Genomic DNA, 24,745 nt, shown 5'->3' on the forward strand with positions numbered 1-24,745 from the left:
ACTCATACAACTGAAAGCTGAACTGAATAATGATAGTGCACTTCTTGCTTTGCTTAAATGTATCTTCCATCTGATCCTAGTTTTTGTCAAATGGCAAAATAAAGCTTTCCGTTGTGATGTTTAGACTTGGGTTTGTCGATGGGCAGGAGATTTGTTCGGAGTCTAATCAAATATCAACAATTTGATTCGATAAAATGCTAATATGAATTTTTTAGAGTTTATTGCATTTTGCACCCCCCTGGATTTCCGAAAAAGCACTTTATGGCGTATACTTTGTATAATTGCAGCGTGCACCCCTCTCGTTTGAAAAGCGCGGCATTTGGAACCCTTCCCACCCATTTCTGTTAATATTGACTGGCTTTGACCAGTTAACGTTAAAATTTAAGGGTATTGATGACCATTCACCCTTTAACTCTTGTTTAATAATTAAATTAAAAAAACTTACCGTAAAATCCCTAATTCCCTCCAATTCCCTCATCCCCCCTCAACACCGTTCCGTATTCCTCACACCACTACACCAGTACAAGCTTACTCACACCACAATCTCGTAAACCTAAAATCAATAACGAACGACGATGAGAGGGCGATTAAGGAGTACTTCAGGCGTAAATGATGCAGGAGGGCTGAAAGCGATGGACGATGCTGGTTCAGGCGCATTTGCTGGTGGAAATGATGAAATCCCGGCTTATGGTGGTAAGCACGATCTTCGTCTCTCACATATGCTTGCTTTAATTGTGTTTATATGGCATTCGTACTGAGTTGGATATATTTCATGCATGTTGTCTTTTTGTGGTATCTAGGGTTTTGTTTTTATATATGTTTGTGGTCCCATTGATGTGAATCTGTTCTATTAATTAAAGTAGTGTGGTCCCCTTGTTGTTTAAAGCTTGAGAAAACAATTTTTGTATGCAGATATGAGTCCATACTTTTCGATTAAACTACACTATGGTGGTCAGTTTAACTCTGAATTTTCTGAATATGTTGGGGGTGATATTGCATATTTTGACATGTGTTCTGTGGAGGGTTTGGGTTTGTTTGAAATTGAAGCTATGGTTAGGGAGGTTGGTTGTAGCACTGATAGTATGGACCTCTGGTTTTTGCTTAATGAATTAGAGTTTGCAGCAGCTAACATCATGCCAATTGAAACTGAAAGGGACCTTGACCTACTTAAAACCTTGGTACAGAGCAATTACAAATTAGTTAGGCTGTATTTAACCCCTAATGGCCCTGGTTTAGATGGTGAAAATTGGGATATTTCATTTAGTCAATTGGCTATAGATCAGAGGATACAGAGGATAGAGGACATTAGAGTTGAAGTTGGAGAAGCTCTGAATGAGGTGGATGAGGAAGGTGCAGATGAGGATGAAGAGGAAAAACAAAGTTTCCATGGTGACAGTTCCAACATGGATTCTAGTGAGAGTGACTGTCCTAAGCCTAAAAAGAAGAGGAGGGTGCCTCCACCTAATCCACCATATAGAGCTAGAAAGAGAGGTAGGTATTCAATGTTGAGGGGGCTCTTTAAGAATACAGAAGAAACACCAGTTGTTCTTGATGAAGAAGGTAATGATTTGACACCAAAAACTGTGAAGAGGAACAGAGGTGAAGGTAAGAGCAGCCAGAGACCTATTTATGCTATCCAGCTGCTTTTATGCTATTGATTGAGTTTGGTTAGCATTTATACTTGCTTTCTACTTCAATTTGTTTTCTGCTTTTACTTCTCTCTTCATCTGTTTTATTGTAGCATCTGTCCGCATATGTGCTATGCCTCTCAAACACAAAACAAACATGAGAGACGCATTAAGAGAATTCATTTCAAACCAATACAATACACCGTTCATCAAACATTACTCAATGAAACTACTTAAATCGAAGATAATGACATGAACAACTACCTACCAACCTAGTCATCTACTTCAACATCTTGGATCTTGCAGAAACTATACAAAATTATTGCAATCCAGGTGACAATCAACAAAGTAAGTGCAACATTGCAACCGCACTTCTCATCTTTAGATCCTTTTAGGTACTCCATGTCCCTTTCACCCACGAAACCCCTTCTCCCTGCCTCGGAACATGCCAAATGACATCCGATCTGTTCCGAACCAAATCCAATTCTCTTGCACTCAACTTGTTTTGTTTGTGCTTCGAGCTTATTAATTTTTCTCAACAACCCAGGGATTATTGCTCTTGCACGCTCACAAAGCGGCTCATCCAACCACCGGAAAAAACGACATCTTTCACAAGAAACAAACCGCCGGCCTGCATTTAAATCAGTCCAAGCAGTTTTTGTTGCCAACCAATTACCACAAAGACATCTTTCAGCCATTATCGATGAAAAAGTAAATAAAGAAGAGAAGAAGAGAAGAAGGGATAAGAACAGAAGAGATAAGATGGGAGAGAGACAAATAAAAATTATTTACTACATGTGTATATATACAATTGAGGGGTAACGGTACTTTTACTGTGTTGGAAATGGGTCAAATGCCCCTCAGTTAACGGTCTTCAGTAAACTTAACGGTTCAATGACGGAAGGGTTCCAAATGCCGCGCTTTTCAAACGAGAGGGGTGCACGCTGCAATTATACAAAGTATACGCCATAAAGTGCTTTTTCGGAAATCCAGGGGGGTGCAAAATGCAATAAACTCAATTTTTTATGATACTATAAAATTAGAAAACATGAATATTTTATAGGGTCGCGCTCAAGAGAGAACCACTCCTTAAAATAGAACCATAGAACCACTAGGGTTCTGCTGCAGAACCCAAAATTTTAAATAGATTTTTAGGATCTAAATCTAAAATACATATTTTTTTCATGTTTTTTCATCGTTGTGTGTGTTCAAAAATAATTTAAAATATAATCCATAGATATTGACATTTTTTTTTGTGAAGTTCTGCTGCAGAACCCCAACTAATACTTAAGTTCTGCTGCAGAACCCTTACTTAATAAGGTAAGGGTTCTATGGTTCTCTCTCTAATGGTTCTCTCTGGAACATGACCCATATTTTATATTATATTAGGGATGTTTGACATTTTTGACTTATACTATTTTGTTTATGTAAGAATTTATGATGTCAAATTCCAACTTATAAATGAATCTGATATATTGAAAATCATAACTCTTTCGGTGACTTATTATAGTTCTGAATTCTGTTTTTACAAAATTGTAAAGGACTATTTTAAAGAAAATTTATAATATTTTATTTTTATGTTAATAATTTTTATATATGATAAGTTGTATATGTCAAAAAAATTATTCAAACCCATAATTAAAGTTTATTTTTCACTTATAAATAACCATTTTTTTTAAAAATAAGTTAAAAAAAAAACCTCATTAATATGTCATTATTATGATAACTTTGGGACGACAGAAGATAAACTCTTAATCAATTGAGTTATCCAACCATGCTCCATTGATACAATTATCAGTTATACTTATATTTGAAAACTTAACTAATATATCCACTTTTCTCGATGAAAGACTTGAAAGTGACAAACTATTCGGCTTAAATTCTTGACGTTTTCGTTAGACGGAAACAAATAGCCCATAGGCTCACTAATGTCTCTTCTCAATGTGACAATCCACAAGTCATGACAATCCATAGTTTCTAACCATGTGATATATATGAAGATACAATCCATAAGTCCAAATCATTACCCCTCTCTCTCTAGTCTATGAGAGCATCTCCAGCAGCTTCCATGTATGATGTTATAAGCTATTAATATAAGAAATATGACATAAAAGACAACTCCAGCAGAGTCCTAACCATCCTTTAGAAAGTTAGGATGCCCACTTCATTCCTCATTTTTAAGAATTGTACAACCATTCCTCATACTATTTTAAAGAATAAAATATTCATTTGTCTCCTTTTCCCCCCTCTTTCCCTCCTTTCTCTCTCCTACTTACAAGTTGCATATAATATTATATAATATTATAATAATATTAAGGAATAAAAATAGGGAATGTTGTTAGAGTTCCCATTCAATAAAATGTAATAATCCCTTAAAAAATGAATATTTTATTATATATTTAGGGAACATGTTAGGACTCTGCTGGAGATGCTCTAACCATTATATGCTATCTTCGTATCCCCATCTTCAAACTCTTATCCTTGGATCCAGATCGTAACACTCATTGCGAGATAATATTGACTCATTTCGTGTTCGCACACTTTGTTGGGGGTGTTACAACTATTATGAAAATTAACTGATCTAGTCCAATAGAGACCAAGGGGCAAGGGCTCAGTTTTATATATGGACTTGGCCCGCATCTGCAGATAAGCAATGACTAACTTTTCTACACAACAGTTAAACAGCTTAAGTCTAAACCTGATGACTAATGTGTACCATACAGTGAAGAAACTTAAGCTTAAACATGAAATTCCAAAACATTTTTCTGCTAACTTTAATCAGACTTTCATTTACCGAGTTCAAGAAACTGGATTGAAAGGTCTGGAAAGGTGAATCTGTAACAGTTTATACTTTATACAAAGAAATTAACAACATAATTAAGGTCCAAGGTGAATGAAAACGAGCAGCAAAAACACATGTTGGCATATACACGAGACGGTATGAATGAAGATCCATCAGAAGGGTATAATACATATTTCCTTCTCAACCCATCAAAGATGTTTTAGCTGCCAGATGAGTGAGAGCGCATTTGTGATAGGTACCCCGCAGCCTTTTGTACTTCTGTATGAAGACAGGAAGATCGCATTCATTTTCAAGCAGCTGTTTGTGGACCGTTTCAGATTCTTCATCTGTCTTGATCATTGTCTCTGAAAAATATTGATAAAAGTTGTAATGCAACTAGAGCAAATTATAAACTACCTACGTATGATTCAGTTTTCTAATATTTGCTACCATGATTATAACTCTTGACAATTTATTTTGTAATAATAAATGTCACTGATTTACCTTGAATGTGCTGGAGCATTGCTGGTGGGGAGTATGACTTCATGATCTCTGATTTTTGCCTCTCAAGCTCATTTAGCTTTTCTCGGGCAGATGCCAGTTCAGTTGTCCATATTATTCTACACTGTAACACAACGAAAAACATCATACTATTGTATACAATTAACAATATCACATGTAATGATATAATGATGAAGCCTAGAGTATAAATGACATTGCAAAATTTACCTGATTCCTCAACTCCATTATATAAGATTCTTTTTCCAAGTTCTCCCCTGCATTAATATTTTATTTAGATTAATATTTCTAGATTGCAGTAACCTGACATACACAATGTCATCCTTCTTATAACTCGTGTCACTAAAAAATAGCTGGGAACCTGGGAGGCATGGTTAAGAAGAAAAAAACAGAGGGATTACAAGATAAGCTACGACTATTTAACTAAATGTGTCCAAATAAATTTGTTAGCAGTATCAGGATGAATTAATATAGGGCAGCACTTGGGAAACAGAAAGCAACAAACTCACTGGCAAGCTGCAGAGTTTCATTCCTAAGGTCATCCCAAACCTGTCATAACAGAATCAATGTTAGGGATAAAAAATTAATTACTCCCTCCGTCTCAATATACATGTCCCTTTTGGAAAAAACACGCATATTAAGAAAAAAGTTAGATATGATTTTATCTCATATATCATTAATTAGTGCACTGAAAAGTGTGAATAGAGTTGAGTTTTAAAAAGACTACAATAAATATAGAGATTTAGTGCATTGAGAAATGAGAATAAAGTTGAATTTCAAAAAAATCACAATAAATATAGAGATAAATTTGTGTTGAAAGAAGAGAGGACATGTAGTTTGGAACAAATTTTTTTCTTAAAAGGGACATGTATATTGAGACGGAGGGAGTAGATTGTATTCAAACTCATCCTACAATCTAAACTCATTGTTTGAATTGTTAAATACTCCCTCCGTCCCCTCCAATTCTTATCATTTAGAATGGAGTGCTCGGCACGCATTTTAAGGCTCATATAAAGTATAGTTACATAACTTATTTTTAAAATTTTCTTATCTGAATAAAAATCTAATGTTTAAATTATTATTCAGAAAAAAAAATTATAAAAATAACTTATAGAACTATATTTTATATGAGTCTTAAAATGCGTACCGAGCACCCCATTCCAAACGATGAGAATTGGAGGGGACGAAGGGAGTAACAATTAATAAATCAATAGCTGCAAAAGTCTAAAATTAGATCAATAAGAAGGCTGATAAAGAATTAATCTATATAATTTCCACGAGACATAATCATAAAGACAGATAAAATTTGTAGTAAAAACTTCTAAGACATAGTGGTAAATAAGTAGTATTTGTAGCTCACACTGTTTTGAGTTTTGACCATGTCAAGTGAATGCAACAACTGTTGATAGGCATCCTTGTTAGACAAAAGTTTCCTCAATTCATCAACACTGAATGAAGTACATAACAAGTGAACAGACAAGTCAGTAACAAAGTAGTGAGTAACCATTAAATTACTTCCGGTGCACATGTTATCAGTAGAATTTTATGCTCTTCAAATTCATAACTGATTAGAGATTCAAGGTGCATAGCACTATAGAAGAAGCTCAACCTAAAAAGGACGATCACCATGTAAACACACACGACGTAACAAAATTCTTTCGGAAACCAGAGGCAGATCCCTGATGTGACACCCTCCAAACCAGCGGTTTCGATTTGGGGGTCACAGTCTGACTCGTAATAATATAATATGCACAACGGAATAAAATGATAATATTATGACACCTGCATGCAAATGGATAGATCGCAAGTTATGATATGAAACAAACATTAAAATAAAACCGTCAAGTGATTACACACTACAAACTGAATTAGGATAACTTCTATATGAAGTCACCCTAATCCCCAAAAGTCTAAATAAATTTTACAACTATTTCATATTTTATTACACTCTACAAAAGTATTATTTGCTTTATGAATGTCCCCCAAACCCTGGCACGGTTGTCGCTACCACCACCCCGTGCATATATCAGATGTCTCTATATCACCGGCCGAAGCCGAGTACACTATCAAAAAGGAGACTGGATACTCTGTACTATACGAGTATCCAATCTCATCTTGGAAACTTCCCTCGTAACTCAGCACCCCATATCCAGGCTCTAGTTGTGCGGCCACGAACAGTGTGCAACTCTCTCAAAATCCAACAGACAAGCCTGGTAACACGACGAGCCTCAACTTCCCACCCGTTGGTAGATGGAAACTCTGCTAGACATTGTCTAGCGATATGCTCTATTGCCCTGGATCGCGCCACTGCATCTTCAACGGGTACCCTCCTCTCCTGGACCAAAGTATCCATCATCCTTCGAATCTCCGCATTTTGACCTCTCAGGAAGTCATAGTCACGCCCCAACACAGCATAAACACGGTACGGGACCGTACTGGCCGTCCCATCCACCAGAGCCCTGGATGTAACTGATACCGAGGACATCGTCTTCACCTAACGATGAATGATGCGGTGACCTCCCGCCTCAGAAGATAATATACCAACCGACCGTCGGGCCTCCTCAATAATCCTGAGAACCCGGGATTAGTGTAGAATTTCATGTAGGGTTAGTTGTAAAACTTATTCAGACTTTTGGGGATTAGTTTGACTTCATGTAGAAGTTAACCTAATCCAGTTTGTAGTGTGTATTCGCTTGACAACTATTTCCTACATGAAGTTTTACACTAATCCCGAGTGCTCAAGGTATTGAGGAGGCCCGACATTCGGGCGGTATAGAGTCTTCTGAGGCGGGAGTTCACCGCATTATTCATCGTCAAGTGAGGACGATGTCTTCGGTATCAGTTACATCCAGGGCTCCAGTGGATGGGACGGTCAGTACGGTCCCATACCGTGTTTATGCTGCGTTGGGGCGTGACTATGACTTCCTGAGTGGTCAAAACGCGGAGATTCGAAGAATGATGGATACTTTGGTCCAGGAAAGGAGGGTATCCGTTGAAGATGCAGTGGCACGATCCAGAGCAAGGGCCACAGAGCATATCGCTAGACAATGTCTAGCAGTGTTTCCATCTACCAACGGGTGGGAAGCTGAGGCCCGTCGAGTTACCAGGCTTTTCTGTTGGATTTTGGGAGAGTTGCGCATTGTTCGTGGCCGCGCAACTAGAGCCAGGATTTGGGGTGCAGAGTTACCAGGGAAGTCTCTAGGATGAGATAGGATACTCATATAGTACAGAGAGTATCTAGTCTCCTTTTTGGTTGTGTACTCAGCTTCAGCCGGTGATATAGAGGCATCTAATATATGCACGGAGTGGTTGCAGCGACAGCTGTGCAATCATCAGGGTTTGGGGGACATCCATAGCGCACATAGTACTTTTGTAAAGTGTAATGAAATATGAAATCGTTGTAAAATTTATTTAGGCTTTTTGGGATTAGTGTGACTTTATGCAGCAATTATCCTAATCCAATTTGTAGTGTGTAATCACTTGACGGTTTTAGTTTAATGCTTGTTTCATATCATAACTTGCGATCGATCCATTTGCATGCAGGTATCATAATATTATCATTTTATTCTGTTGTGCATATTATATTATTATGAGTCAAATTGTGACCCCAAATCGAGACCCCTGGTTTGGATGGCGTCACATCAGGGCTCTGCCTCTAGTTTCTGACTGAATATTGTTACACTGTGTGTTTACAAGGTGATAGAGCATATTGCTAGACAAGATATAGCAGAGTTTCCATCTACCAGCAAGTGGGAAGTTGAGGGCCTTGAGGCCCGTCGTGTTACCAGGCTTGTTTGTTGGATTTTGGGAGAGTTGCACACTGTTCGTGGGTGGCGTGACCAGAACCAGGATTTGGAGTGCTGAGTTACCAGGGAAGTTTCCAGGATGAGATAGGATACTCATATAGTACAGAGAGTATCTAGTCTCCTTTTTGATAGTGCACTCGGCTTCGGCCGTTGATATAGAGGCAATTAGTATATGCACAGAGTGGTGGCAGCGGCAGCTATGTATTTGTCAGGGTTGTGGGGACATCCATAGCTCACATAGTACTTTTGTAGAGTGTAATAAAATATGAAATAGTTATAAAACTTATTTAGACTTCTGGGGATTAGTGTGACTTTATGTAGAAGTTATCCTAATCCAGTTTGTAGTGTGTCATCACTTGACAGTTTTATTTTAGTGCTTGTTTCATATCATAACTTGTGATCGATCCATTTGCATGCAGAGGTCATATTATTGTCATAATATTATCATTTTATCCCGTTATGCATATAATATTATTATGAGTCAGATTGTGACCCCCAAATCAGGAGCCCTGGTTTGGAGGGCATCAAACCTGATCTATGGTCTGTGGGCATTTATTGTTTCAAATTTACAATCATATACTTGTAATTAAAAATTTATTACATGATGTATATACATTTATTAATTAAAAACTAGGAAACCATAGAGAGCTATATATATACCTTTAATTGCTCTATTTTTAAGGGATAATCATTTATATCAAAAAAGTCAATGTACATATAGCAGTCTGGAGGGACAGAATATATTATAATTTTAGGGCTGCCAAACGAAATTTTATATTTGAGTTAGTTGCAAACACATCCATTTAGTTCAGGTCAATTGCATTTTGTTACCTAAACTTTAGATAATTGCACAATGCATCCCTCAAGATGTTTTGACACCCCATTTTGAACCCTTTTGGCCCAATTCTGTCTATTTTGACCTATCACCGTGGAAATTATAAAGGTGAAATATACTTAACAATTAACTTAAATATAATGTTATAAATATAATGTTATAGGTTCTTAAGTCTATTTTATCCTTTTAATTGAACATAGAGATAGGTCAAAATAGCCGAAAACTGGTCAAAAGGGTTCAATATGTGGCACTGAAATATGTTAAGGGATGCATTCTGCAATTACGCAGTTGGGTCAAACCAAAGGGATGCATTTTGCAATTAACTCTTTTTATTCTTGCAGCTAATTTATGGATGGCGGGACTTTAAGGTGGTAGTGCCACCACATACCACCCTTAGCTCCTTCGCCGATCAACACTAGGAGAGTTGATTTCACGGGTAACAATCATACTTATTAGTGTTTCACAGACACTAGTCATAGAGACTAAACCAGTGGAGAAAAAAAGCACTTAAGTGCACGCATATTAATTAATTCTCACCTGTCTCAAGAAAAATGCTTACATACACATATATCATACAACTTCCCTATTAGATAAATGTTTTCATATACAAAGCAACTAATATGTTCATATTAAAATAAAGAATTAATTATTAATTGAGTCACTTATTTTGTTTTATTGTATTTAATGTATCAACGACAACTTTTTTATCTTAGTTGAATCATTTGACAAAAAATTAACTACACTCTGCTAAACTAATATAAAATTTGCATTACTTACAATAAATGTTATTAATTATATTCCATAACATGGATTTGACTAGGACAGACAAAATGATGATAAAATAAAAGAGGATTACATATATAAGAACATGTTAGGTACTAGTTATTATTTTTTTTTTCCATTAAATATTTTATTTTATCATCATTTTGGCATGTGGACAAGTCTATGTCAAGTCCCATTCAAATTTATGTCATGAAATTTAACAAAAAATATTGATTATAACGCCAATTTTATAAATTGACACGGTGTAACCAATTTTGTGAAAAATGATTTAAATGAGACCAAATTTTGCAGATGATACCTTGATACATTAGAACTAGATACGTGAGTTGATAATTAAGCCTGAAAATAAATATTCACACTTAATCCCCATGCACTCAAATGAATATTTTATATTTATCGGGGATATTGATGTTTAATATATTCTCATTTATGAATCTATCTTGTTGCTACAAATTTTCAATGCACAATACTTGAACCAAAGGCAAAACAACTGAAATTATAAAAACTAAAAAGTGAATGGTATAAATGCTACCTTTTGTCTTTCAAGGAATGAATAATGGCGGCAGCCTCTGCAGGTGGAACATTAACAGATGACTGAGGTCGATCAACATGCATGTGCACGAAGGAATTTGAAGAGCTGCTGCTAGGTGCTGGAGGGCGGGAGGGGGAATTCTGCGAGCCTACTACAGATGGTGGATACCATGAATTTGTAGGAACTTCTTGAGGCTGTGCGGGTGTTCCTTGCTCTTGAGAACCCCTGTAGGCACATTAATAAAATCTAAGAAAGCCTTTTTTTGTTTTTTCAGAATAATAAAAACGAAATACATCACTTCCATAGTTTCATTCATCAGGTGAAGAACTTACAAAGTCTTATTCATGATACAGTAACACTCTGTCTACTTCACAAACACAAAACTACAATGCAGAGAATTATAATCTAACCAGAATCTTTTTTTCTTTAAATACCATATCATAAATAAGGCCACCAAAGTGCAATTCCATCTATGTTGGTAAATCAAGTATTAAATTCTTTACTTATTGTTAAGTGCGATAAAAATTAAACAAACTTAAGCATCCTGCAGATAGAATTTAGGCTATGCTTGTTTCATTACATCCATAATCCCCTACATACTTTCAAATTTTACAGTTTTCAGCATAAATACTCCCTAAAAATAGTCCTGTAAATCAATCTCGATAAATTTATAGTTCAATTTTGGTAATCTCAATTCCACACTTTCCCAAATCATCATCACATAAACTAAAAAATGATCGAAATTTAGTCAATAACATAACCTAAAATTTATTATAACATAAAATTGGAAGAAATTGGTCAACTAATTCAAAGATATATAATATCAATACACAAAAATGGCCAAACATATAAACCAGCACATTCAACAATTTGTATGAACAAAGAAAAAATCATAGATATATAAAGATGAACAAATACCAGAAAGATTTGAACATTATGACTTCAACTCTTTAATGATCGGATTTTTGACCCGAGTTTTTATGACCCGGCCCGAATTGATGATCAAAGGGATGCGTTTCTTCACAAAAACGAATGAAATTGCAGCTCAATACTTCGACTTTGTGTATTATTCATGAATGAATGCTGTTTGGTTATTTTGAATTAAGTTGCGTGTTGTTCTAATTTATACGCCACCTGTAATGGATTGGGCTTTGAGCAAAAACGACCCAACTACAAATCACTTAACTCCGTCCGGTCCGGGACCAACAAGGGATGGTTTATATGGTCCATTACACTGTGCGCAATGTTTCTTAAGTAGTCGATTTGTTATGGGCCGTAAAGGTTTCTCTTTTCTTTTGCTACTTAAATATATGTGATAAATACAAAACTTTACTCCTCATCTGCTAAGTCATTTTCATCGGTGATTTTGGGGACCACTTATATTGTGCAATTAAAACACTATCAAATTTATTATTTTGCGAAGTATATTCGATAGATATCACTATTTTATTGAAAATGTTGAAAATTATTTATGCTAAACAAGCTGAACATGTATAGGGCCGGCTCAACAGTGAAGCCAACTAAGCGGTTGCTTAGGGCTCATTTGTTAATAACTGGATAAGAGATTTTACTGGCTCGTCCAGGACGCATTTTGTCAAGACTGTTTGATTACATTGTGTTTGAACTGGACGATAGAGAAAGTCTTAAAAAAACTGCTGGATGACGCATCCTAACATTTCCTGCTCCTGTCGTCCAGATTACTCGTGTGCTTGATCGTGCTTTGTAAAATGCGGTTAAAAATATTATAAACAATTCCACATTGATATTTTGAATACTCATTAATCAAAATATTTTAGTTACATATAAATTTAACAATAAAATAATGCAATACAGTATACAGTTAATTAAATAGAAAAAATAGTATTGCAAAATTACAAGTGAAATTACATAATTATTATAATTTATAATTTTCATACTATAATTTTCTATTTTATAATGGTAATATGTGACAAATCAATAATATAAAAAAAAATCTGGTGCTTTAGTATCACTTGAAAAGAATATAAATGCATAGAAAGATGACACGGTTATGTGGATATAAAAAAATTTTGTTCTCATATTACTCATCGAAAAATATATTGATAAATATTTACCGTCCAGCTAAATCAAAAGAAGTTATTAACAAATAACATCATTCATCCAGATTTTAAGAAACTGATCATCCAGAGTCTCAACGATCCAGATATTGTTGTTCAGATTTAACAAATGTCCCCTTAGGCCCCCAACCCCTAAAAGGGCCTCAAAATTTTTATAATTTTATATATATGTTTATGTTATAATAGTTAAATTTTGATTTGTATTTATGAAAATAAATATTTAAAATAAATATAAATTATTTTAATTTATATATATATATATATATATATATATATATTATTAGTAATATAAATAAGATTAACTTAAAAAAATGAGAATTAGATGAAGTAAATGATTTTGAATTTTTCAATAATATCTGTAAGTACCTAATAAATGTAATATATATACTATTTGAATAAATAATATCTATTTTGTTTTTCGTAAGTTTTACGTTATTATAAATTATGTAATTTCTATCTTTTTGGTATATTAATATACAAATTAAATGTTAGCTTAAATGTTATATTAATATACAAATTAACCTAAAAAATAAAAATGTATAAATTTTGTGTAAAATGTAAATATAGTTATTATGTTCTCATAAAAAAAAATATGTATAATCATTTATAAGAATACAAAATATAAACTATTTCAAATATAAAAAATAAGTATTACATAAAAATTTATCATAAATAATATATAAATTTATATATTAAATAAAATAAAAATATATTTATATATAGAAAAAGGCCTACATTAAATCTTGCGGCCTCAAAGTGAGTTGAGCCGGCCTACATGTATGTTCTGCAACATCAACAAATGTTCTGCACACCAAACATGGTTTTATAAAATAATATGTTTTTTCATGTTTTATTTGTCAAATGTATAAAATTTGCAAGATTGTCAATAAAATAATGATTTTTGTAAAACATGATTCGAAAAATAATACGTTTTGCAATGTTTTTATGGAGTATTTTAGTTACAGTATATAAGTGGTCTCCAAGTCTCCAATGAAAACGTGATCTCCATAGAACTTATCCCTATTAATTTAAATAATAAATTATATGTTAAATTTATAATTTTTTTAAAAATAATGCATATTTCTATGATATATAATTTATTTCCAATGAAAACGTGATCTCCATAGAATTTATCCCTATTAATTTAAATAATAAATTATATGTTAAATTTATAATTTTTTTAAAAATAATGCATATTTCTATGATATATAATTTATTTATTATTAATTATATAAAATCATGATTTTGACGAAGAATTATTCGCTGAAAAGTGTAAGAACCTATAGATTATGATATTCACATTTTTATATGAATTTATATCTTTATTACATTGTCGAGCAACCAATTATGTTTTTTATTTGTCAAAAAAAAAATTATGTTTTTTATCGACGAAAAATGAGATAATTTCATTAACAACTCAAATCAGCTTCAATACATTTTTTCATCTTATTTTTGCATAAATTATGAAAAAACCTATATAATATCAGTAGTAGTTTCCTATTATCTAATCATATTATTTAGTTGTCTAGTATGTGTGTGTCCGTGCAGTAGACGAACATGAACGTGTAAACATTAATAATGTATATTTCTCAGAAATAGATACACAAATTATTAAAGAAAGTGGGAAACAGACCGGCAAGAAATGTTAAAATATGATTAAATCAATTCTAAGCTCAAAAGATGTCCTTAGGTGGAGGGCATTTGGGTGTGCTTTGCTTTACTAAATTCAACAACAGATTGCCTAACGACAGGCAGAACCTTGAATTACATACACGACCAAAAGAAATTTAACGGATTAGACAAATCAGTTGATAATTAGAAGTCTATTAGTCTAATCATAACTTTATAGGGTAAAACTCACGGGCAATGGACTATTTGACATCCTAATTATTGCAATGTAGAATGTAGTAGTTGCTCGAGTCTAAAATACTGATTTAACTTATACAGTAGCTGTCATGCACATGCATGTATACTATTTTGTGGTATATTCCTGCTAATCTTGACACTTCATTTGAGTATGTAATCTGTGTTTGTCACAGTTGTGGTGAATTTTTATTTTTCAAGAACAATTTTATATTTTAATGAAGAAATTTCTATAAAAACACATAATAATAGTAATTATACTTTTTCCCAGATATCACATGTATGGGAGCTGATTTTTATCAGTGAATATTTTTATGTATACAAGAAGACTAATTTCAGAGAAATAAATCGATTGTTTCTGAAATTTTTATTAAAAACGCATAATAATAATTATATTTTTCCTAGATACTATATAGTAACTGCTTGTTGTTGGTCGAGATTTTTGTGCATATAAAAAAGTCAACGAATTAATGAGATTGAAGTTGGGCAAAATTCCATCATCTAATCAAAAAATGCTTGTTATTATGTATTTACGGACACATACTAAAAACGTCATTCTAAAATAATGTATAAAATGTGTATGTTTTTTCTAAAAATAAATGATTTATTTATACGAATATGAAATATAAAACAGATCTAAAATATTTTATCTTAAAAATATTTGTTAGATACATATGAACTTTTCCCCCTTAAATAAACCCTTTATTTCCATTAAAAAAGCAGCTTTCTTGTACGGAAGCTATCTTAACGAGAGATTTTAAAAGGTTAAACACAACTTTACTAACAGCATCTCCAACCATACAAAACCTTTGGCTAAAAAATGAGTTGGCATACCAAATATAAAAAACATAGTCAATATGTTAAAAAAATCACACTCCAACTACAGATCTGTTGTCTATAATTTTAGCCAACCTCAGAAATCTGTCGGAAGATTACACATCATTTATTACCATATTGAACTGATATATTCTATTTTAACAAACTAAAATATTAATAACATGTTATTTTTAAATTATAGCCAATCAATATAGCCAATACTACCGAAGTAAAATGTCTTACAGATTCAGCAAATTATACATAATATCTTACAGGTCCAATTTAACCAACGATTATAGTTAACGCCTAACTAATTACTTTTATGTTTAAGCAGGCGTCTGGCGATACATCTAGCCTGCACTACCGCACCGACGTCACTTCCTTCGATTTATAGAAATATAGTTAACTTTTCTAACCTAATCGCCAGGAAGTGTTCTAAAAATCCCCGATTTAACCGATAAATCCCCGATTAATCCTCTGCAAGGTCGGTCATCGATCCGATTTTTGAAATCCGATTAATCCTTATATATATTTCATAATCGAAATATATGTGATAAATTATTAAAATTAAAATACTATATTATTTTAAATATGAATAATTATATTGTTTATGAATATAGTAAATATATTAGAAATACTAAGTAGCTAATATAATACTCCCTCCATCCCAAATTAGATGGCCCTGTTGATTTTGGGCACACAATTTAAGGTTCATTGACCGCATAGATACGTGACTTATTTTTAAAATTTTATTTTTGCAAATAAAAATTAAAATATGAAATTTTCATTTATAAAAGAAAAAATAAAATAATAAATTTCGGAAGTAGACGGTCAATGCACCTAAAGTTACGTGCCCAAAGTCAACGGTGACATCTAATTTGGGATAGAGGTAGTAATAACTAAATATTAAATAATATTTTAATATTAAAATAAATCCGATTTTAACTCCGATTAATCCTTCCGATTAATCCCCGATTTCCAATTAATCCTTGAATCGGTAGCTCAACCGATTAGGTCCGATTCCCGATTTCTGTAACACTGCGCCAGACACACTACTCTGCGATGCATGCAGGCATATACAGAACGAACATTATTCAAAATTCAAATATTCCAAAATTTGAAATTCCGAACACTGAGGCTCTTGAATTCAGTATACAACGATGCGTGAATAAGAATTGATTGATCAGTCGGTTGGCTCGACGTGTAGTAACTACTGTCCCAGAAGCATCTTGAAGGCGATCGAACCTGAATCTCATGTATTTAAGATTTCACACCAACGTGTCTTGTAATAAAAATGAATCATCGATGACATTATGTTCATACACTGCACAATATTTATTACTCCCTCCGTCTATTATTACTTTTCCTGTTTCTCTTCGGCACGTTTGCCAATACACACTTTTGATCTTTAATATCATTAATTTCATATTGGTATTAAATATAAAAACTTCATTGTATTAAGGTACTTGTGAATACGAATCCAACAAGATCACTCACGACTATATTTAGTCTTATAGATTAGACGTAAATTAGTAATTTGTCTAATGTTATGAACAGTACCAACATTTGAAACGAGAAAAGAATAAAGAAACGGAGGGAGTAATTACAAACAAACAAACGTAATACTATGTGTATGACTGAAGTGTCTATTCAGTACTTGTATATACACGTCATCTCTTTCAGGATGCTTCATGAATCATGAATCTGTATGTTAACTCCAAAAGTAAATACAGTATAGATAGTTGGTTACCTAATACAGTAACTACAGTGCTCGTGATCTATGTAAACCTACCATATTATTTCATTTGAAGCCAGTGTCAAATAGTAAGAAAAGATGGTTACTGGTTACATACCATCATGCGCACGTTGTTTTTGCAAGGGCATATTATGGGCACGTTGTTTTCGTGGAAGTGACTGAATTCAAATATTTAAATGCAGATCTAGCAATGAAGCTCTCGTAATGTCACAGGTCGCACATATTTAGTTCACCTGATGCTTTCTAGTTGTCATGCTTTTTAGTCAGGCGGACTATCAAGTTATGAAGAAATAGTAAGTGATTGCAATATAAGGCCAACACCGGTATCTACATCCGTGGATACACATTTATTTAGAAAGGATATGGGCGCCTCTACTTAGGTCGTTTGACCACGCTCAAGTAGACATGTTAATTTGATACACCACATAAATATGATATGAAAAATTTTAATTTAATTTTTAATATCAGTACATGAACATTAAATACATAAATTGAAAATACACGTTAAATTTAGTGTCGCGTTTGATTTTTCATACAAGTACGTGAACGAAGTTACACATATGAAATGCGGATAAGAGATGAACAAGTCACAAGTCCATGAAGATCCTAAACGGACTCGAACTTTCGATTCTGTTTCGTTCCGATTATGACCCCTAACGATGATTACCACCCGATCCTATGCTCTGAACTGATTCTATTAAAAAATTAGATCAGTCAGTTTCAACATTAAGTCCGAGTTCGGTGTCGCAAATGGCTTCTTTAAATGATTTCTTTATTTTAACCTTTAATTTTTTATCTGCATGTTGTAGTTTAGAAATCAAAACTTACTTTCAACATGCTCTAGTGTATATATTAGTTAACGCAAGTAGACCAAATAGTTGCAAATTACAATAATATATATTGTACTTTAAGAGCAAGGCGAAAGTTTGTTTTGTTCCTTTCTTTTAGTTGAATTTTAACTTTGGTTTGTATCCCTTTGTTTTCTGATTCTTGAAAGAACAGCCAGCAGCGACAGAGCAAAAATAATTAAGTGAAAGGCTCGTTCGGCTAAATTTAAAAAAAATTACATATTATTTTAAAAGATTAATAATATATATGAAGAAAATAAATTAAGATTTATAAGTTATCAAAATTGTTTGAGTATCGTATTTTATGAGTTATTAAAAGCGTGCAATAGATGAATTTTTTGTAGAATAAATTTCAGGATGATTGTTAAAGTTCTCAAAATTTCATAAAATAGTGGCCGAATTTCTAAAATAACGAAATTGTGACCGGATTTTTCCTCCGCTTTTTAAAAAAGTGGTTGTCGTCAACTGTCATTAATAATACGCCGTTAAGGATTAAAATTTAGAAAATAAATTACAAAATGCTGGCTAAAGTTTTCACCTTTTCACGAAAAATTGAACGACAAATACGAATTTTAGCCACCATCTTCAAACTTCCTTTTAATTTCAAATCTTTAAAACTGTATCTTTAACAGGATTTGACAACAACCATTTTTTTAAAAGTTGAAGAAAAAACCAGCCGACATTTTGCTAGTTTCAAATATAAATCAATATTTTATGAAATATGTAAAATTTTTATCCAACTTCTTGAATTTTTTTTATTTATCTTTTTCAAATTTTACTTCTAACTTAAAAAGAATCCTAAATCAATGTCCCAAACTAAAATTCAAAACATTTTATATAAATGAGTGTTCCAATAATATCTTAGTAGTGACTTAAAACACTAAAAGATGCACCTAGTGTCTCATTTAATTTTAAAGCATCACCAGACATGTTCTACTCCTGTTCTATCAATAAAAAATTTATTTACTCCCGTCTCATTACTATATTTTTAATAATCTATAAATTGTTAGTAAATCAAAATTACTTAAAGAGATAATTTAAACTTCTAATTTATCAATTAAGTCATGTTAATATCATAAATCACATTAAGTAATAAGTCAACCTCAGTTAAACGAGCTCTTAGTTGATTGCTAAATGCATACGTAGTACTCCCTCTGTCCCTCTCATTTCTTTACAGTTACTATTTTGGGATGTCCCTCTCATTTCTTGACATTACTCCCTCCGTTCCTAAATAATAGTTGCTTTGACTTTTTCACGTATTTTGAAGTGCAATAAAAACATATTTCTACACGTTATTTTTTAAATTTTTTTTTGAATAAAAATATAGATGTCTAACTTTTATTCAGAAAAAAAATTGAAAAATAATAAGTAGAAGTATATTTTTTGCACACCTCAAAAATACGTGCACAAAGTCAAAGCGACTATTATTTAGGAACGGAGGGAGTACTATGAATCGTAAGTTTTCCCATCATTACACTCACTATCTTCCTCTACTATCTCATATTTAACAATAAAAATTACTATTACACCCACTACTTTCCTCCACTATCTCAAATCTATTATTAAATATTGATAGGTCCCACCACTTTTCATCACAGTTTACTCATTTTTTATACATTGTCTTGGTCTCCGTGTCTCCCTCCAATGTAAACAATTGAGGAGGACGGAGGGAGTACTCTTTATGTTAGAAAAAAATAATACGATTCAGATTGTCAAAGTCGACGATATTTTATTACGAGTGAAAAGAAAAGTACAAAGATGTCTCCAAAGTCAAGCCATCGACGGAGAGGAAAATTCTAGGGCATTCGACTTAGCATTATATTCAAAGCATTGCATATAATTATAATATTATATGGATTCGGTTCTCTAATTTTCGTAGACATATTATTAATATAAAAATCGTTAGATAAATTAAATTTTAAGTTTTTAATATATAAAGAGACGTTATTGTGTCATTCAGCAAAAAATGATATATTTTAAATAAATTCATTTAATTTTTTCTTTTATTCAAATATTTTTTTTTAATTTTTAATAATTGATTAATCTGAATCTGACACTCAATAAGCAGTTGAATAAGCAGTTGGCAGGCTAGCAGCTACCCACTTTATAAGTCTTTCATGTTATAGGACGGAAGAATCAAGACATTGACGAATACCATGTCTTTGGTCCCTACTGATGTTGGTCGTGTAAATGCATCCATATATAGAACCGAATCCGATCGATATTTATAGCGACGGGACCAGAATTTCGTGAAGGGCAATGCTAGAGACCCCAAATTTTTTTCCCAAAATTTGTTACCAAATGACGTGGATAATAAGTGGCGAAATTTGATTGGGTGATTGATGAATCTGCAGGGGGGCCTCATTATTATGAGAATGAATGCAACCAATGAAATTTCGCCACGTCATTTGGGAAAAAATTTTGGGATAAAAATTTGGGGTCCCTAGCATTTTCCTTTCGTGAAGGACAAAAAACTCGTCCTGTAAATTAGCCTCCGTAAAATTTATCACGAGTTGATTCATGAATTTAATATATTGTCTTCTCCAAGTCCCTTTCTCGAATACAGGCATGTGTATCTTTATATAAGAAATATAGTATTCTATATATTATATGAGTTTTGGTCCATAACAACCGATTGTCATGGAGCTCTTATCTAATCTAATACACAGCTTCATTACCATTACATCTATATTTCAAAGGTTGGGATTGAAACCTTTTTTTAAGTATCCGCTATAATTTTCCGCGGATAGGGACTTTTTTTTTCTGCGGAAAGGGAAAGTCCCTATCCGCGGAAAATTATAACGGATATTTTAAAAAACGAAATTTTAATATGGTTTATTGAAATATAGATCCAACAGCCCTGAAAGTGTGTGTTAAATAACGTGTCCCTGACAACTGATTGTCAGCGACCAGCACCCATATATAATATAGGAAATAATATTGTCAACTGTATTGTTATATGAGTTGAAACCATTCGATGGTATTGGGCAACCCAAGGCTAACTCGGTTTTACGTGTCCCCTCCTAGTACCTATAAATACATGCACCCATTTCCTCATGACTTATGTACATAATTCTCTGCTCATCTCCATCAATATCAAGCTCCATCGCTACGTACTCCATTTTGTGTGTCCACCAAAAGGTGCGTACCCACACAATATCCCTCAATACATTATCTCTTTCTATTTCACACACATAATCCTAGCTATACGATACTGATTTGTTCGTTGCATGTATATAGGCATAAGTAATGACAGCAGCCGAGGCTTTCGTAAAGGAGGAGGGGCATCAAAGTGATGATGAGGATAGTTTCTACTTCAAAGGCGTCAAGCACTTGTGCGAAACTGGCGTTACACATGTTCCCAGCAAGTACATTTTACCTGTTTCGGATCGCCCTCATCTCATTAACGAACAAGATGATGTCCAAGAGCTTAATCTAAAGTTGCCGATTATTGATTTTGCAGAACTACATGGTTCCAATCGCTCTCGCGTTCTTGACTCTCTTAGGTCTGCTTGTGAAAATCATGGATTTTTTCAGGTACATTATAATGTTATCAAGGGAATATATAATTACAATGAATTAGTGTTCAAAGATCTCTAGTTTATTGAAAAAAATTCCGATTAATACTTTAAAATTACTTTACTTAGAGAAATCCCAAACTAATAGGTGAACCAATAATTAGTTCTGATTCCCGATTCCTACAAGATAACTGAAAAATGCATGCAGACGCATAAAAAGGTACTAATGTGGTAAGCGCGCTTGTTTTCTTTGCAGCTAGTAAACCATGGTATATCCGGTGATGTTATAAGCAACATGATGGACGTGGGACGAAGGTTTTTCGAGCTCCCTTTCGAGGAACGCCAGAAACTGATGTCGACTGATATGCGCTCACCGGTTCGATACGGAACTAGTTTCAACCAGACAAAAGACGGCGTCTTTTGCTGGAGAGACTTTCTCAAACTTGTTTGTCATCCTCTATCAGATGTCCTACCTCACTGGCCTTCTTCTCCATTGGACTTTAGGTAACAACTCATTATTATATGTTTTTCGAGTGATTAGACATGCATGCATCATCTCTAATTGTAATTAGCATGCATCATTTTTCAGATAATTTAGTTTAGTGCATGTTTTTATATGTTAGTACAATAAGTTTTCCCTGTTAATCAAGTACCTACCTCATACGTGTCAATGAGTCACTTATAATTGTTAACATTTTAAGCACCATTCTTTATTACCCGAACAGGAATAAGGGAGTTGCGTACGCAAATGAATCCAAAGCGGTGTTCCTCAAGTTAGTAGAAGCCATCCTAGAAAGCCTTGAATTAACAACTATGGGGAAAAGGACGCGAGAAACGGAAGAAATTTTAAAAGAATTCGAAGACGGGAGCCACCTCATGGTTCTTAACTGCTATCCGCCCTGCCCACAACCGGAGCTCACATTCGGAATGCCTCCTCATTCCGACTATGGATTCGTCACACTCGTCCTCCAAGATGAAGTCGCGGGTCTTCAAATAATGGAGCAAAACATATGGCACACAGTTCAACCGGTTCCCAATTCTTTCGTCGTCAATGTAGGAGATCACCTTGAGGTAAATGATCACATGTTCATCTCTGGTTCAAATTCGGATTTAAATGGATTTTAATTAATCACTACAACAAACTGACCTATTTACGACGGAAACTAAGAGATCGTTTAAATGAGTTTAAAATAAGTGTTTTTTGCTTAAAGTAAAAATGTGAAGTAGAAATCAGAAGCAAGTTAGGACTTATAAGTGATTAAATTGTTTGAGAAATAAGTAGAAGTGTTGAAACAAAAACTAGTAATCCTAACTTTTTTTAAGTACTTCTTGACTTTTTACACAAACGATACAAATAAGTGCTTCTAACTTATAAACCCAGAAGTCGGGTTTATAATCGACTGCCAAACATCCCGCAAGTCTTAATTGAATTTTTTTGGACAGATATTTAGCAATGGGAGATACAAGAGTGTATTACATAGAGTTCTTGCAAATTCTCGGAAGTCTCGGATATCAGTAGCTTCGTTGCATAGTCTTCCTTTCGAAAGCACGGTTCGGCCATGGCCGAAGCTAATCGACGAGAAGAATCCGAGACAATACATGGACACGCATTTCTCCGATTTCCAGAACTACCTTGACTTATGTGATGCGAAGAAAAAGAATTTCCTAGAATCTAGGAAATTGACCAAATTAAAGATAGCGGATAATACAAGTCTAGAGTCTTGAAGACAGAGGGGCCAGAAGAGAACAAGGGAATGATTCTCATTTTTATTGGCTTTGTAGCATGATACATACGATTATTCAATATTTATTTTGTATCTAAATATTAAATTTTTTATTGATGTGTATTTTATAAAGTTGAAACAAACCTCAAATTATTAACTACAACTTTGATTGTGAAACAAGTAATTAGTCGTTTTATATTCAGATCACTTCACATATCTTTTGTCCGTCTTAATTATTTACATTGAGGACACGGTTTCGACACACATTTTATGACTTTCATAAAATATAGTTTGATAAAATAGATTTTGAATAAAAGTTGAGTAAATAACAAGTGGGTGGTCTGAGTTTTCAAATTTTTCAAAAACTTGGCTTGGCTTTGAAAATAGCAGGATAATGGCCGGAGTTTATTTCTATCTTTTAATAAGGTGGCGTCCGTCACACGTGGTCGGCGTAGCTCCATTAACTCTAAAAAATTATAAAAAATAAATGACAAGGAGGTGGCCCGAGTTTTTCAGAAGTTGCAAAAAATTGTCTAGACTTTAAAAATAGCTGGATATATAGTGGCGGGAGTTTAAATCCGCCTTTCAATAAGGTGGTGCCTTATAAATAACCACTAACGACTCTAATGAAGTCGGTCGATAAAAAACAATAATCATGAGCAGTATATTATATATAATATATATCGTCTACATAGAAGCTCAATCACGTATCAAAACAAATTTCATTCTTTCTTGTATTCTAAACAGAACAGCGAGAGACATAATTTACTATCATTGTTGTAGGATTGAAGCAGAGTGGGTGGCCTATGTTTCTGGCCCTTGTTTTTAGAATGTAAGGAAGAAAGAAAATTAATCTGGTTGATTAAGCTTTTGTGTATATTGTATATATACATTACACTAATTATAACTATTGTTTTTTTTTATACCGAAAATCCTCACTTGTCCTTGTCCAAAATTCTATTAGGGCCATTAGTAACATCGCAATTGACGTTCACATAAGCATAATCTGTAATCTAATGTTTAGAAGTATCAACTGATATTAGGGTAACAATTACCTCAAAATATGAACAAATTTTTGTTATGGAAGATAAAATCTTTTGATATCCACTACCATCCCATAATCGATAAAAGTCTTATTTATAGATCACGCAAAATATCAAATAAATCATTCTGAAAGACACTACTAGTGACAGACACAGTACAAAAACATAATTTTAAAACATAATATAATAACATTTC

At 33.4% G+C, this 24,745-nt stretch overlaps 2 protein-coding genes across 4 annotated transcripts; one reads left to right on the forward strand and one right to left on the reverse strand.

Annotated features, from left to right (window-relative positions):
• Positions 1–4,351: 4,351 nt before the first annotated feature.
• On the reverse strand, positions 4,352–11,980 carry LOC108219937 (vacuolar protein-sorting-associated protein 37 homolog 1). Its single transcript, XM_017393535.2, has 7 exons — positions 11,804–11,980; positions 10,886–11,110; positions 6,290–6,377; positions 5,439–5,478; positions 5,140–5,186; positions 4,915–5,035; positions 4,352–4,775 (listed from the first exon to the last, which is right to left on the reverse strand). Exons 1-7 carry the CDS (start codon positions 11,818–11,820, stop codon positions 4,612–4,614), a joined length of 702 nt encoding a protein of 233 aa, XP_017249024.1. The 5' UTR covers positions 11,821–11,980; the 3' UTR covers positions 4,352–4,611.
• Positions 11,981–21,264: 9,284 nt separating this feature from the next.
• Positions 21,265–23,669, forward strand: LOC108222105 (probable 2-oxoglutarate-dependent dioxygenase SLC1). 3 transcript variants are annotated; one of them, XM_017396006.2, is made up of 5 exons: positions 21,265–21,405; positions 21,505–21,801; positions 22,039–22,286; positions 22,508–22,853; positions 23,226–23,669. In XM_017396006.2, exons 2-5 carry the CDS (start codon positions 21,514–21,516, stop codon positions 23,505–23,507), a joined length of 1,164 nt encoding a protein of 387 aa, XP_017251495.1. In that variant the 5' UTR covers positions 21,265–21,405; positions 21,505–21,513; the 3' UTR covers positions 23,508–23,669. The 3 variants fall into 3 exon arrangements, with proteins under 3 accessions (XP_017251495.1, XP_017251496.2, XP_063949074.1); XM_017396007.2 differs by having other exon boundaries at positions 21,512–21,801; XM_064093004.1 differs by having other exon boundaries at positions 21,329–21,801.
• Positions 23,670–24,745: the final 1,076 nt, after the last annotated feature.

Source organism: Daucus carota, chromosome 5, assembly GCF_001625215.2.
Source record: "Daucus carota subsp. sativus chromosome 5, DH1 v3.0, whole genome shotgun sequence".
NCBI lineage: Eukaryota > Viridiplantae > Streptophyta > Magnoliopsida > Apiales > Apiaceae > Daucus > Daucus carota.